General features: G+C 42.9%; 1 protein-coding gene across 1 annotated transcript; it reads right to left on the reverse strand.

Moving 5' to 3' along the window:
- Positions 1 to 530: 530 nt before the first annotated feature.
- Positions 531 to 11,978, reverse strand: BPHL (biphenyl hydrolase-like (serine hydrolase); the record flags this gene model as incomplete). Its single annotated transcript, XM_008947776.1, has 6 exons — positions 531 to 618; positions 2,618 to 2,741; positions 5,262 to 5,393; positions 7,420 to 7,573; positions 11,140 to 11,306; positions 11,875 to 11,978. Coding segments are annotated over 6 exons (769 nt in total), but the record flags the coding sequence as incomplete, so codon positions are not given.
- Between the last annotated feature and the right edge of the window lie 1,881 nt (positions 11,979 to 13,859).

The following is a 13,859-nucleotide window of genomic DNA, read 5'->3' on the forward strand; positions in this document are numbered from 1 at the left end:
TGAGGAGGAAGGGGAGGAGGATGAGGCCTGAAGCCCCCCGGTGTCAGAGGAGGTTCTGTATAAGCCGGCATGTGTACGAGTGAATTCGGGTCGGGGTGGTGAAGCATGTTCTCTAGAAACTCTGTGTCCAGTATCCCGTGGCACTTGTACCTTTGACAGATTTCTTGGTGTAGCAGTTCAGAATCCCAGTTATTACAGTGTTTTTGTCACTTTAATGTGAAGAGCACATAAAGGCATGTATTCTAGATGTTGTTTGCTGTCTTTCTTAACACCTTTATTAAACAATGAGCAACTATGCAGCCTCTACACCAATAAATAAGTTTAAAGGCCTGCCAGAAATCCTGCAGCACAATGGTGCCCTCTGATCCACAGAGACTTAGAGTCTCCAGATGTGTGCTTCTGATGGAAATATCTGTTATGTGCTTTCTTAGAGGAACAAACCTGCCTGTAACTTGAATGAAAATGGCAAGGCAACTGAAAGGCCTAAGCAGGGCAAGGACAAACACCTCAAACCTGCTTTAGGGTTTAAGTCATTGCAGGAAATCTTCCACTTGTCTGTTGAAGTCCTCTGCAAAACGCAGGTGTAGGTTATGCTTTCCTTCTGGCATCAGGAGCAACCTTAAGAGGCAAAAATCAAACACTGAATATACATTGTTTTGTGAGTAGAAGTAGTTAAAATATTTCTTGCCTTTTTCCTTGCTCTTGGTTATCTTGAGCACAGAACTGAAGCAACTTGTTTTGTGGTATCTTTATGTATGTGGTTCACAACTATGTTGGGGAGGATAAACTAAGCTTAAAACAAAATTCTGGGAAGGATAAACTAAGCTTCAAACTTTTGTGTCCTAGACCCAGTTTCTAGGAACCTTTCTGGTAGTCTGCAGAGAAGATATGATTCCAAAACACATGTGAGCAGGATTTGTCTTCAAAAGGTATGTGAAACACCCAGGTCTTTGACTCTTTGAGACAAGAGTGGTGGTGGTGGCAGTGAACATGCTGAGGAGATCACTACAGGAATGTGGATTTCTTGTCACCATTGAAACCTAGTTAGTGTTTGAACTTTGTCTAATCTTTCTGCAAAAGGACAATCCAAAACTAACCCCACTCATTCACTCATTATGGTATAAAGGGAAGTCAGGAAATCTTCAGCTAGAACAAAAGCTTAGAAGTGGTATCTGTGAAGAAAATTCTTGTAATACTGATATGAGTGTGGCAAACCCAAAAAAGCTCCTTGCCATCACTTTCTGTCAGGGTAAACCTCCACATCAGGCATGTCCTAACACTACTTTTCTTTAGAGGTGTGGTGGGTATTTCCCACTGCACAAGTACAGAAGGATAGCATGCTCTCTTACCGTGGGAGACATGGACATTATCTCTTCACTACAGTCAGCAAAACTTTTTCTACTTTACTACTAGATAAAAATCAAGGCAAGGAAAGCTGAAGGTAGAAGCATGTGTTACTGAAAATGTGCTAAAATTAAGGTTTTCTTTCTGCTTCACAGCAGAACATGTAAAGAAGGGGACCATGTACTGAAGTGTTGGTTTGAGGAGAGCATTAATCAGATTTCTGATGAATATACATGTAGGGGAGCCCTTCAGCAGAGACATGCCCAGAATCACTTTCCATTTCTAACAGTTTCCTACTCAGCTTGTCTTCCAAAGAGGAGTTACCAGGTCCTTGTGTAGTTTTTGTGATAACTTGCCTTACTCAGTGTCTGAACAGGGCACGTGGGAGTAACTCACTGGCAGACACAGTAAAATGCCCACAGATAGCTGGGAAGGTCTCTTGTTCTCTTTCCTGTGGCATAGTGTGTTCCTCTAAACAGTGGGGCTGGCTGAGATAAGTGTATCACTCAGTTCTTCAGATGTGACACTGGTGAAACAGTTCCTTACACTCTGTGTGCAAAATTATGGGGTTTGTTCTCCTAATTCTTTCCTCTGATGTTAATCATCACAGTCTGTTATTAAGTAGCAATAAAACTTTTGAATTTGTGTGCAAATCTATGAGGAAAATTCAGCTGGTGAAGTCCAAACATTTTACAGGAAGCATTTCTGGAATTTTCAAATGAAGCAGATGGTGCCTCGAGATTTTTTTCTTGTTTATAAAGTAATATCTCTGAGCATAGCTGTACATCCCCCCATCCTGCTTTTATTAAAACCACTGAAGATTCATGAGACAGTTGGAAAAACAAAATCTTTGAGGTGGTTGTTCACAACAAGAAGGCAGAGCAAGCAGCAGCACCCCATGCTTCTCCCTAATAACTGGGGACCTCCATTCACAGCCTCTCAGTTCAGTGCCCCACTGAATGGGACAGAAATTACATCTCTGGCAGCAGAGATGCAATGGCCATAACAGGAACAGAGAAGAGATTTCCTTATTTTGGTAAATATTAGGGAGTGGTTCTGTGTGTGAATTGGAAAAAGGAAAAGGCTCATACTTGGTCTGTCTTGGAGGACTTTAGGAAGGAGCTTGTTAAAATATTATACTTTTTATACCACAAGAAAGATCTGGCTACACTGTTTGCATGTCCAAATACTGTTTCTTTTTTTTTTACATCATGGGTTTGAACTATTTAATTTCTTCAGCAAGGGTTTACAAATACTCCATCACAGAACTTACCGGGAGCCTTTGATGTGCCTGTGAATGTATTCTGCATGTGCCTGGGGAACCAAGGGGTCTTTCTGACCATGGATTATCAATGTGGGGCATTTAATATCTGGCAGCAACTGTTGGCAGATATTACCTAGGGAGAAAATAAATGAAGGTCACCCTTTGTTTTAAAATCATATGAAAGACTGAAACTGGTTCTGTAACGGGCTGTGAACCCCCCTGGGTTCTGGCTGCTGCCTCTTCCTGTGGGCAGCATGCAATTAATCCACAGAACTTTGTCATCAGCACTAGAATTAACATTTCTTTCTCCAAAATGTTGCTTCACTGAAACTTGCTTCATTAAGGGACTCTAAGGCAGAGGGTTGAGGGAATTAAGTGCTTCTGCCCCACGTTCCCCCAAGGCTCCCTGTGCCTGTTCAAAGCAAACACACTCCTCTCTTCCCTGGCTTTGTTCTTCTCAGCCTTGGAGTCCTACAGGCTCTGTGTTAATGCCACGTTCTGTCACATTAGTTTCAGGTCACAGGATTTGCTCCTTTTATCAACAAGTTCACCTTGATTGTACTCGTGGCTGTTCCACCATCCAGTCCCTTTGCTGCCTGTGCAGAGTAACCACCTAAAACAAACTGTACTAATGCTATTCAAAGGTTATTCTCCCTGCCCATTTATCTTACAGAACCTCAAGAATAATTTCATGCTTGCTAGTCATTAATCTCATTAGAAGTAATTTTAATGCTCTTCCTTAAAGACTTCTGGGTTTTTTTTTCCCTTTTTTTCTTTTTCCTCCTCCCTTAGTAACCCAGTTTCCAAATTCTTTGCCTAACTTCCCATGCACTTGCAGGGGAATCCTTGGGCAAATATACTTGATAAGTTTTACATTCCATTTATCTCTGAGCTACTTTTGTCCTGTTTGTAGTTATCTCCTTGCAGCTGCCAACAGCTTTGCAGTCAGCTCTCCCATATGCACACTTGCCCTCACTCTGAAGCTTGGTTGTTACTTAGTTTCACAGTTTTTCCAATTATTTGTTTATTTATATGGTCTTAGTTTACAATTCTACTGGTTAAATATTTTCATTTAGAATGTTTTGCCCACACAGTCCTCAAACACCTGCACAAATATTGACTGTTTTTCAGAACTAATAACAAGTTAAGTCAGTTTATTTACCTAAGGACCTTGTTAGCAAACCATGATTTCTTGTTTCCAGTCCTAGAGCTGTTTTGTACTATAATCACTAGATTATATTTACTCCAGGAAACAGAACAGCAAGAAGAACTGAATTTTGCAGCTATTTCACACTCAAAGCTGTCCCATTTAGGGCAAATAGACTTTTCTTTAAAAAAGAAAAAAAAAAAAGCTTGAGTGCAGTTTTTGACCAACGAATGTTTTGCTGCCCTCTTTTCATCTCTGATGGGTTTTATTGACCCCTTTTCTGGTATTTGCCACATCTGTATCTTTTGTGCAGTGTGTATGAACTTTAATTCCAAGGAGGCCTCCCCAAGTTATGCCTGGAAACAACCTGCAGTCTGACAAGTGCTCATCCTTTTTAGCAAACATTTGGCTTCTCCCAGCATCTGACCCAGCTACAGCATCTAAGGATTTAGTAATGCAGCTCCCTGTTACACGTCTGCAGCTGGCTTAGTGGCTGAGGTGTGTGCAGGCAGTAAAAGGATGACACAGCTGGAGTGTCACCAGTCTGGGCTTTGGACTTCAGAATAAACTCATTTTAAGAAAGTGCATTCCAGGAAGTGTAAAATGAAACCAGATCATAATTTGTTACCTGACTCTACTGGGAGAAATTCTGCTGCCATGTTGTTGATCCAGTGTAAAACTTTATGGAACAAAATAGGAAATGAAGGAATGTTTTCCTTGTAGTACCTGCTGCCTTTTAATGTGTAACTTCCTGTCTTGCATTATAAGAGCTACATAAAAATTTGTATAAGAGTTACAGACTCCTTGTTTTATGTATTATGTATTTCTGCTTTAGGCAAATTAAAAGCAATCAATTCATTTCCTCTGAATTAAAACAGAACTGCAGGTTATTATTCATGGTAACCTTGGCTGCAAAAGTCTATGTAGAGAAATTGCAGAAATCTTCAGAGATAAAAATTTAATAATGATATTGTTTAGTTTATTCTTTTGGGATTTTTAAACACCTAAGCTGTGTCAATAGTGTTTTTACATGTGTTTTGTTAATTGTGAGTTCTCAAAATCTGAACTGCCTTCTTTTTTAATTCAAGTGCTATTAGGTTTGAAATAGTGCTTCAGCTCTTGCTTGCAGGAACTGGAATGAACACACCTCACTCTTGGGATATCTTAATAAAAGTCACCAAAAGGTAATCCTTTGACAGTGGGAGAGAAAAGGGGCCTGCACAGAACCCTTTCATTCCCTCTGCATAAAAGCAATGATTCAATCATGCAGTTTTGTGGTGGAACAAGAGGAGAGACTCATCAGCTAATGCTTTTCATAAATATGTTTTCCTCCTGTACCTTGCTGGTCCTGTGAACCATCTACAAAGCAGCTGCTTTATTCAGGAGTGTGAGTCAGACCCAGCTTCTAATGCAATAAGCAGACTCCTTCCTTTACTGGCTGTTTGATTTTGATCCAGAACTCTCTGCTACTAGAACTGCTCCAGCCTGGCAGGGTGGAAGCCTTACCATCTGGGTTTTCAGCAAAGCGTGATATTCCATCCACCCAGGCCTCACAGGTTTTTGCAAGGTACGTGTACCCATACAGCTCTTCCAGGGGTTTCTTGACCTTTTCACTCCATTTTGAAACATCTCGGATGCCTACACAAAATAATATTGAAATATGTAATGTCCTTTCCAGCAAGAAGACAGAAACCAGTTCTGCCAACACCCAATATGAGTAAGTTTTCATACCAGGCTGCAGATGTGCATTTCAAACTGGAAATGGCACTGAATGGTTTTAAATAATTTGTAGTATAAAAAGGGTATAAAAAAGGTAGTTTTAGGATCTCTGCTGGGGTCTTTCTGAGTTGCAGAAGACCATCTGCTTATTATGACCAAAGGACTCAGTCCTAAAACTTCTGATGTTCCTTTTTTGGAGGGCTTGCAGAGGTGGAGCTCAGGGAGGTGCCTCGTGTATGAAAAGGGGACTGTTCCATAGCAGTGTGCCAGAGCTGGCAATTCTTTTATATAACTTTCAGCCTTTTGCTTTGACTCATGGATGGAAGTTCTTCCATGGCTCCTACCAGTACTCAGAGGAAGGAAGCTCTTACTAAGGCATTCCAGCAGGCTGACATCATGGTACATGTGCCATAGTCTTCCAGAACAAGCAGCTCTACTTCACAGAGTCCTGTGAGTCATGCCAAGCTGGATAAAGCTGCACAAATAATCTGACTTGCTAGTTATTTATTTATCAGATTTACCTACTTTTTTTCCCTGTAAAATTTCCAGTGCTGCTTACAAGGCAGGTACCCACCAGGGTGACTTTCACTAAACTGTGTTTCAGCTGCACAGCTTGGTACAGACAAAGCCCAAACAATCTTGGTGTAGCAGAGGACTTGAAAGAGACCTGAAAATACTGAATCATCAAACAGCAATATATGCCATCAGCAAAGCTTTCATTTTCAAACAGGAATTAAGGGAAGAAAGGAGCTAGGTGTTAATTAACAAGCAGAACCTGTTCTGCCAAATGAGGAAGGTAGCAGGGACTGGAATGGTTTTTCTCCCAGCACCTGACTGGGAATGGGTTTGCTCAGCACAGGCTGGCTGTCACTGATATGCCCTGATTCTATTTCATGTGAGTGGAATAAAAATCAGAAATCCAGTTTCTTTGCTTTGCAAAGGTTTTGTAACCACAGTAATTAACTTGCAAGGAATGCATATTAGAAAGGCATCCTGGGACGTTCACTGGAATGATTCATTGGCTTCCTGAGCTCAGATGGTAAGTTGTGGCCTGTTTTCTTGCAGCCCTTCTATTACATAGGCCCTGGAGGCAAAAGCTGTTCTGTGCTCGCCTGGTGATTTTCTGGGGATGTTGTTTAAAGGTTGTGCAAGAGGTGAGAAAAGAAATCAGGCCTGGGGTGAGTAATATTATTTGGAGTTTATTTTTAGGAATTTGTTACAGCAACAAAATTCTGACTCGCTGAAAACTACTGGTGAGCTGTTGTAACTTTTGCTTTCTGGCAGTGTAAGTGGGTAAGGGCTCATTAAGCAATCTGTTACATTACCCCTGGAGTAACTGTGAGGGAGTTTCTCACTATGACTTTAACCTATTGTTCTGGTTCTGTGTAAAAAGGGGTTCAGGGCAGGACCCACACGGAACAGAACTATGTACTCGCCTCTCCCCCCCCGAGAGAGAGAGAGAGACTTTGGGAAAAAAAATGAAGCATATTGTTTAACAAGGAACTGAAAACGAAAAAAGGGAGGTAAGGAAAATAATATATACAAAGATTTGGGGAAGAGTACAAAAAATAAAATATAAAAAACCCTCAGAAATGGTTCCAGGGTCCCACCGAGTGAAAGGACAACCTCCCTCTCCGAGCTCCAAGGCAGGAGTGAAATTAGAACCCACTCCCTGCCTCTTATCAGAGTGTGTGTGAGAAGGGGAGGGAATACAATGGTTCACCCCCACCCGGGGTCCTCCCAGTTGCTGGAAGGTCACGCCCCCATTCCAAGCCTCAAACCACAACACCTATCCCTGTGCTTAGCAGCTCGGTGAACTCCGTGTCCTGTTTCTTTGGGTTTGTTGTGTCCTCGCTCCCCACTCAGCTTTTACCCGAGTGGGATCCCTGGCTCAAGGAGGAAGGGGAATAACCCTTTCAGGAGAGGGCATTCAGGCTGTGCCTACCCTGGTAGATCCTCACATCCTCCTGGGTGACGCTGGCGTTGGCTCCCCACACCACCAGCCTGCGGACGAGCGCCGGGTACCTGGCGGCCGCGATGAGCGCGGTGATCCCGCCGTCGCTCCACCCCAGCAGGGAGAACTGCTGCAGCTGCAGGGCCTGCCTTTGCAGAAAGGAGTTATAGGTAAGCCATCGGCTGGTTTTACAGCCAAACATCACGTTTGTCTTGAGAACTAGCAGTACAGATCTAGGCACAAGACCACGTAGATCCGTGGTTAGCTTTCACAATTAGAAAATATAATTTTCATGCTATACATGGGTGGGTGAGGCCCCACCCCTGGGGGTCTTTAAGGCCAGGCTGGAGGAGGCTCTGGGCAGCCTGATCTAGTGGGAGGTGTCCCTGCTCATGGCAGAGGGGTTGGAACTGGGGGATCCTTGTGGTCCCTTCCAACCCTGACAGATTCTGATCTGTTTTAGCAGAGGACTTTAGAGCCCTAATGGCTCAATGGTTGGACTGGATGATCTTGAAGGTCCCTTCCAACCTAAAGGATTCTATGATTCTATTATACTTATGGTCAAATATTTAGAGAACAAGAAATTACAGCTGCCCTTCCAATTTTCCACAACTCTTTAATGAAACAGGCAGTAGCCACGTTAGATTCTTGCTGCATTTTAAAGAGCCCTTTTGAAATAAAGAGATGTTAATTTACAACAGAGAGTGGGGTCCTTTCAGAGAGCCTGATGGTATTTGGGTCTGTGGATCCTGCTGGTATAAAGCCAGCAAAGGCTCTCACAGTGTGGGGTGGTAGGTAATCTGAGACCAAGGTCTACTGAAGGAAAAGAGACATTTAAATCTTGAAAAATGGAATCAAAGGATCTAATTTACTGATGGTAGCTGACCCAAAAAAAAAAAAAAAAATCTGCTCTGTAACAATCAAAAAGTGAAAAAGTGCTGAAAGTATTTGCTGTGTAACAATCAAAAAGTGCTGAAAGTATTTGCTGTGGGATTGTGTAGAATTTTTAGTGCCTAATTCACCTTTTACAAAGCTTTTAAGCATACGTTTTAAATATTACTTCAGGGTGAGTTGCAATTCAAAACATGAATAATGAAACTCCTGCTTCTCCAAAAGGAAGGCTCAGGGCACAAAACGTGACAGCCAGGACCTTAATTCATTCAGACTTGTACAATGCTTTCCAGCAGGACTTGGAACTCTCGTTTCCTCATACAGCACAGTCAGTGGCAGGGGGTCACTGGCTGGGGCAGGAGGGAGGATTTGGGGAGGGGGATGTTCAGTGGGCACAGGCAGGGAGAGTGAAGGCACTCGGGAGCCTCTGAAGGCTGGACAGGGAATGTACCCGTGGGTAAGCAGCTTTTGCAGCCCTGCCTATAGAAGCTGAACACAGAGATGTGTGGATTCTTTCACAAAGAAAGACAAAAGGTTTTGAAGGGGGGTGGAGGGGGGTGTTGTGTGGGTTTTTTTTCCCCCTCCCCCAGAAATTACAGCCTTTTAGATGTGACTGAGGAAGACATTGTACTTTTGGAGGAAAAAAAAGTTAGTTGAATTAGGTTTTTGGTGTTTGCTGTTTTGTTGCTGGAAGTCCAGGCCTACTTTCTTTGAGCAGGAGAAAGCAAAAATATGGGCAATGAGAGAAGCAACTACAGAGAGAAAAAATAGTTTCTAGTCTGCTTGTAAACTCGATGCTCAAGTGGGGCATGACTTTAGTTAGCTCAACACCTAGCAAACTTCTCTAAGGCTTTTCTGGTTTGGGCTTCTTTCTGGTATTAGGCTTGCAGCAGTACTCAGTATTGGATTTTACTCTGCTAAGCTGTAATTACTAAACAGAAAAGAAATCAGGTAGGGGAAAGAAAAGGAAAGAGCTGTAAAGTAAGAGCTAACAGCAAAAAAGAGAACCTTGAAACTTAGCAGCTGATCACAAATTGGCCCTGACCTGCTGAAAACGTAGCTGTAACTGTGACCAGCTTTCAGCATTGTGCTGCTGAGAGGTTTCTGGTGTCTCGCCAAGTTTCAGGAGCTGACAGCAGTAGAAGATTAAGTTTTTGCTGTTGCTGCTCCCAGGAGCAAACTACAGATCTCGAAGTTGGCTGATGGGTGGGACAGGTGATGGAAATGTTTGTTCTTCATGACAGTGCTTCAGCTGAGGTCTCTTTGCCTGGAGCATTTCTCTTATTTACTAGTCATTACCCTGGTGCATTCTTTGGGCTGTCTGGGGATGCCTTTCCAGCAGCCTTGCAGCCCTTGTGCTCCAGCAGAGAGGCTGCCCTCTGAAGGAGCCCAGAATTGCAGCTCTGAAGGCTCACCTACATGGGTGGGTTCTTTGGCCAGGTGTAGGCCAGGTGAGGTATGGGAGCCATGCATCATCAGAAAGCTCTCTGCAGGGGTTATGACTTTTTATTCTGGAAATCCTGGCTGGGATGGTTCCTTGGGATCTGTGCTAGCCTTTATGCTATGCTAAAATAGAAGCAAGTTACCCACGCTCAGGAAGATACTAGTAATTTGTTGTTATATGCCTATAGCAATAAACATCTCAGGAAAAGCAGGGGGCCCTGGCTGGTGTTTTGGCAGCTTTAGGCATCAGTAGGCTGCTGCCCTGTTTGACTGGAAGCTCTGTTTCCTATTTTGCATCTATTAGTATCTGAATAGAACCAAGAAAGATGGTTGCAACACTTGGACTGAAGGTTTGTTGCCTCTCCATGGCAGCATCTTTATTTTCTTTGTTAGTGTAGCAGAAGAAATCGGGTGATTTACGGTGCAGAGAGATTGTGTTTATGGTTAGAGGGCAAAACTGCATCTTGCTCCCAGTTCTGCTGTCAGACTTGTTTTGTTTGCTATGCAGAGTGCTCCAGGAAGGCTGAATTTCCCTGTTTCAGATGGGTTTCTGCAAGGTTACTGCTTATTACAGAAATGCAGTTGGACTGACTGAATCGTGTCTTGTGTTTTTGGAATTTTAATGCTCTGCCAACTTTCTTAACATGGCTAAGGAGACTGTCTAGCTTATCATAAGAAAGCTAAAATGTTAGTTAAAACTAAGCCAGAAAGTGCTGTTAGCACTGACAGACAGAATAAAAAGAAGACCACAGAAACACAGATTTGAAATAAAAACTTCTGCAAGACAAATAAGTGAAACCAGCTTTAAGTCACATTCTTTTAAAATCACAATAGCTGTGTTGGTTATTAAGGTCTGGTATGACCACAGGAACCCTTTGATTTCCCACAAATTTTCAGTAATAGGCTGTAAAATGCCACGTCAAGTTAATACTTGGAATCAAATATTTCTTGAGATGGGCTGCTCAGGGCAAAATGCCACATTTCTACTAGCCAGAATTTTTTTTAGGAATATTTCACTACTGTAATCCCTTCAGTTAAACCACTTAGCAGAAGCTTTGGGGTTTATATCCACTTTACCTAAACTTACATGGTTGTTGGCTGCAAAAATCTCTTAGGGCAGGGTCTTGGAGTGAAAACATAGTGCTTTATAATTAATTCCCCCACTGAACCTCTGTGTATATTGCTGAAGAGATGGATGAAAACAATATTTTCCAGAATTATGTGCATCTACTCTAAGTCTTCATTTGCATGCTCTTTTGCATGACTCACTGTCTGCCTGCAACAACCTGCTTAACAGTATTCTTCCTCCCCCTCAAAATTTCAGGAAAATAGCTTTTGAGTAGAGATACAAAGAAACTAATCTCAGAATAGCTTTACCTGCATAAGATCCACAGCATCTTTTGCATCCCTCTCAAAGAAGTCTGGAGGAAAGTCTCGAGGTGGAGGGATGGACTGTCCATATCCCCGAGGATCCCAGGCAACAACTGTGAAGAGCTGCTTGTTCAGGGACTTCAGCTGTGGTCCAAAGTCGGTCTGGCCGCTCCCTGGAAGAGCATCCCTCAGTTACAGTGACCACCAGAACACACCCAGCACACGTGTGTGAACAGACACCTGGGGGACCTGCACCTTCATTCTAAACCAGAGATATCTGCCAGCTGAAGGGCACTGAGCCCCTGGCTGTGGGTACCTCTGTGGTGGCACCTGGGTAGGGACTGGTCTCTGAGCACTGCCATGGCCACTGCTGCTTGGCTGGGTGGTGCAATTCAGCCTGGGTAACAAATACAGTTGGCTTGATATTTCCCCTCTTATTTTGCACCTTGTGCAGCTATTTCCCACCTGTGCTGGAAGCCCCTTTTGGCACAGTTAAATCCCAATCTACAAATCACTATTACACAAGTCAGGATGTTGTATAAAACGTGCTTGGTGAGATAAATCCTTAAAAGCTGTTAACTGCTAGCAATAACTCTGCTTTTCCTATCTGTTCTAGTTTTTAAATGGCAGTGCTCCACAATCAGGTACTGAACACATCATAAACCAGCTTTGTGCATTCTAGCTTGAGAGAGGTGGTGAGAGAGGTGGTTCCTCCAGGTAGATAAGGCAGAACCTGCAGACCTAGCATCCCGGGAAGCAGGAGAACCGCGTGGCTTCCTTCTCCTGTCTGCTGGTAGTGCAGCTGGACTCCATTCACTTGGATTTTGGCAGATTTTATTGAAGTGCTAGGGATGGGAGAAAAGGAGAGAAAAAGGGAAACATTCAGAAGGTTAATTCTCATTACTACATGGTCATTCAAGGAATAACTGCTTTTTCTAGATATCGATGACAACACAGTAGAATTCAAATGGATCACTCTGGTGCCTGCATGGCAGACTACATAAAAAACTTGTCAGGAGCAGAGAGGTATCTAGAGAGCTGTGACCACTGTGGGGCACCCAGACTTGGGTTTCACAAATGTAGTTAAATAATTCAATTAAAGGGGAGGAGAAAAAAAAAAACACCACAGTCCTGACTGTGCAACAAGGGGGATATAAAAGTAGCTTTGCATGGCTACAGAAACGTATTGAAAGAAATCTATTGGAGAGGAGAAACCTCGTTCTGTCACAGTGTAACTTTTGAAACTGGTGGTGGTCACCGTGTCAGTGCTAAAGCCGCAGCCAGAGAAACCACAAAGCCCTCTGGATTTGACACCAGATCTTGGTCTATGTAACCAGTCTTGCCACACGCCCGAGCAGGAGCTGTGAGCTGTGCTGCAGGGCCCGGCTCTTCCCACCCGTGCCGGCCGGTGGCAGAACGGGACAGCAGCTGCAGGTCTCTGCCAACAATACGGCTGAAAGGACCTCGTTGTGTCGCTAACTCCGGGGAGTTCTGCTGAATTGTTAGGCAAATGCGACTCAAGTGATGGGTTTGTGACACTAAACCTCCTCTAAGTCCTGCCAGATACTTCACAACTTGAATTCTGAATGTGGCGTTCAGACGGACCCCTCTCCTTCCTCAATCTCTGAGCTTTGCTTTATTTTCTGTTTATAAAAGAAAATGGGTTTAATTTTTTTTTTTCTTGATAGACCATCTCTTGGTTTGTCACTCAACAAGTTATTTTACCCCAGTCCTCACCACAGCAAACGAGCACCTTGCTCTTATTACATTTTGGAGCAGTATGTGATTGTCTCCACTTAGTTATATCCCCTAGTGACCCCTTCTCTTTAAGAAAGGGAATTAGGGAAAAGGAAAGGAGATCTGTTGGTTGAAATGGAAGCAGATTTAATAGAACAACACCCAGATTTAATAAAATAATAAATCCCCTAATATTAACACTGATACAAAGTTAGCCCATGTAGTGATTTCTTTTCCTCTTCGTTGTAATAACTGTCAAAACCATTTCCAGTTTCTAACAGAACAACGACCATCTTGTAACTTTCTTTTTAAAAAAGTTTACCTACATCTAGTTTTTCATGGATGAGGGATGTGTGTTCTGCTTTCCTGATTCAGATGTTATTGTTTTTACACTGCTCTTTATTTTTTAGGATTAATTATTAACATCAAGGGCTGGAGAATTCTGCTGAGTTTGTGACGCTTTTCTATTCTTGGATCGTGCCTCAGTGTAAAGTCCAATGAAATTAAGGAGTTTCACAAAGAGTATTTTCAATGCTTTCTGGACTAAGAAAAAACAAGTTTGGTTTTGGGTTTTTTTTTTATGCTCTGAGAAACTGTAGTGAAACTGACTACACCTAAGACAGATTTGGTCCGCCTCACAAGGTGTTTTTGTGAGTCTGAAACAATGTCTGTGTGCTTGTCAGCAGGATGAACTCACTTCTGTCAAGTTTTCATCAAGACTGCATTTTCCATTGGTTGGCATAATCGGATACAATGTAAAAACAAGACCAAATCGGCTATTTTGTAACTGAACTAATGAGGTTTATAGCTCTCAGGCACTATGTATCCAGTGCTTCTCAGTGTTTACCAACATAACCGTGTTCGCTAACACAGGCAGAGCAGGCAGGTCTGCACCCTGCCTGGCTGGAGCCCACGCTTCACTTCATACTCTCTAAGAGTGCAGCTTAATCGGGGAAGTACTTCTCTGTTGCAGGTGTGCTATAACACGA

The sequence above is a fragment of the Merops nubicus genome, unplaced genomic scaffold, assembly GCF_000691845.1.
Source record: "Merops nubicus isolate BGI_N331 unplaced genomic scaffold, ASM69184v1 scaffold22289, whole genome shotgun sequence".
In the NCBI taxonomy this organism is placed as follows: domain Eukaryota; kingdom Metazoa; phylum Chordata; class Aves; order Coraciiformes; family Meropidae; genus Merops; species Merops nubicus.